Source organism: Aplysia californica, unplaced genomic scaffold (genome assembly GCF_000002075.1).
Source record: "Aplysia californica isolate F4 #8 unplaced genomic scaffold, AplCal3.0 scaffold00040, whole genome shotgun sequence".
Taxonomy (NCBI): domain Eukaryota; kingdom Metazoa; phylum Mollusca; class Gastropoda; order Aplysiida; family Aplysiidae; genus Aplysia; species Aplysia californica.
In genome coordinates this window covers 59,616-61,064 of record NW_004797310.1, presented here as the reverse complement: position 1 = coordinate 61,064, position 1,449 = coordinate 59,616, and the positions used below count along the sequence as shown (strand labels likewise).

The 1,449-nt window shown below is 39.1% G+C and overlaps 1 protein-coding gene across 1 annotated transcript in view; it reads right to left on the bottom strand.

Annotated features, from left to right (window-relative positions):
* Positions 1 to 8: 8 nt before the first annotated feature.
* The window catches only part of LOC101855403, a 10,164-nt gene continuing 8,723 nt past the window's right edge, over positions 9 to 1,449 (bottom strand). Inside the window, exon 4 of the mRNA XM_005092033.3 lies at positions 9 to 914. Within this exon, the coding sequence (XP_005092090.1) occupies positions 846 to 914 (69 nt within the window). The 3' untranslated portion in view covers positions 9 to 845. The remainder of the gene's footprint in view (positions 915 to 1,449) is intronic.

The window sequence follows — 1,449 nt, the reverse complement described above, 5'->3', positions numbered from 1 at the left end:
TTGCTCTTTCTGTATTCTGGTTTTCAAGATCCTTTCTGATATTAATTCTTTCTCTATAACTCTTTCTGCCTTTCATATCTACTCCACTCCATATTAGTACGTGATTTTCATGTATTTTTTGGGCTCCACTTCCTTTTAAACGTCAATCCGACAGTCCAAGTATTGGTGTTCTCCACCTTTTCATGAAAGCAATGAGTTTGGTTTCTTGTCTTTGAGGCCACAGATATTAAGAGTACAAATCCTTTCTCGTAATACTTTAACGTTTCATGGTCGTTTTCCGTCTATATTAGTCCGTTTCTTTCTTCTATTTGTGTTTATAGCTATAAATAATCCGCTGCCGACTTGCTAGGCCTGTCACAGTTTCACCAGAGCCACGTTAGCCTGCAGCTTTTCGTGGTGACCCGGGTTCTCCTTCACGGCTAGCGTGACGCCTCAGTGCCATAAAGCCACACCGTACTTCGTTGACCCCAGCAATCCCCTACTTTGTCCAGTTTCCCGTGACGTGGACCTGAAATAAATACTCTAGTAAGTTATATAAAATAATATGTATACGTATATTTATATATATAAATGTATATATTTTTTACTATAAAAAATATATAAATGTGTATATTTACTACCTTCGAATGGGAATTTGCTGACAGCAAGGGACTCTACGGAGTAGGAAAAGCGGTCACATACGTAAAAGTCAGTTGCACTGCAGGTTAAAGAACCAACAGTCGACTGTCCATGAGATGTAGCAAGGAACGTAGAGAAGAAAGATACACAGTCAGATTCTAGACACAGTAAAAGCTGCTACAACTGCTTCGCGATGGCCTGTGTTTCTGCTTTTTCCCCTTCTGGGATCACAGGCGACCAGACACGTTGTAGTCATTAACGTTGGCGTAAGGACTGGTTCTTGGCTTCTTGTTTTCCTGCAAAGAAAGAAAAACCAACCTCTTGTTATCCTCCACACGGTTATCATTTTAGTCTTGTCCTCACTAACATAGGCAGACAACTGACTGGCCATCCACTAGGCTATTGAATGTTGATCCATCTTTGTTTTACTTGTAAGTGTCCGCTGACGGAACAATGTCCCCGTCTTCTAATGAAGATGAGCATTTTGTCAATCAGAGCTTACAGAATACACAACAACGTTAAGGAGGGGGGGGGGGCTGGTTTATAGACCTATCTCGGTAACTATGGCCTTTCAGATAACGCCTTATAGCAAGGAGGTATAACAAGAAAATATCTCTAAAATGTAACTTAAATTTTTGTTGTTGTTTAAGTCTAGGGTTACCATGGTAACGGCGGTCATATTGAAAATAAACAACTTTCATAAAAGTACAAAGGATTATTTTATTGGAAAACCAAATGTGTTCAAATTTGGTACATTTGTAGATATACTTAATACACAATATTGTACAGTTGGGATCTTGGATATCTTGAATAGGAAAAAAGTTAGAGATG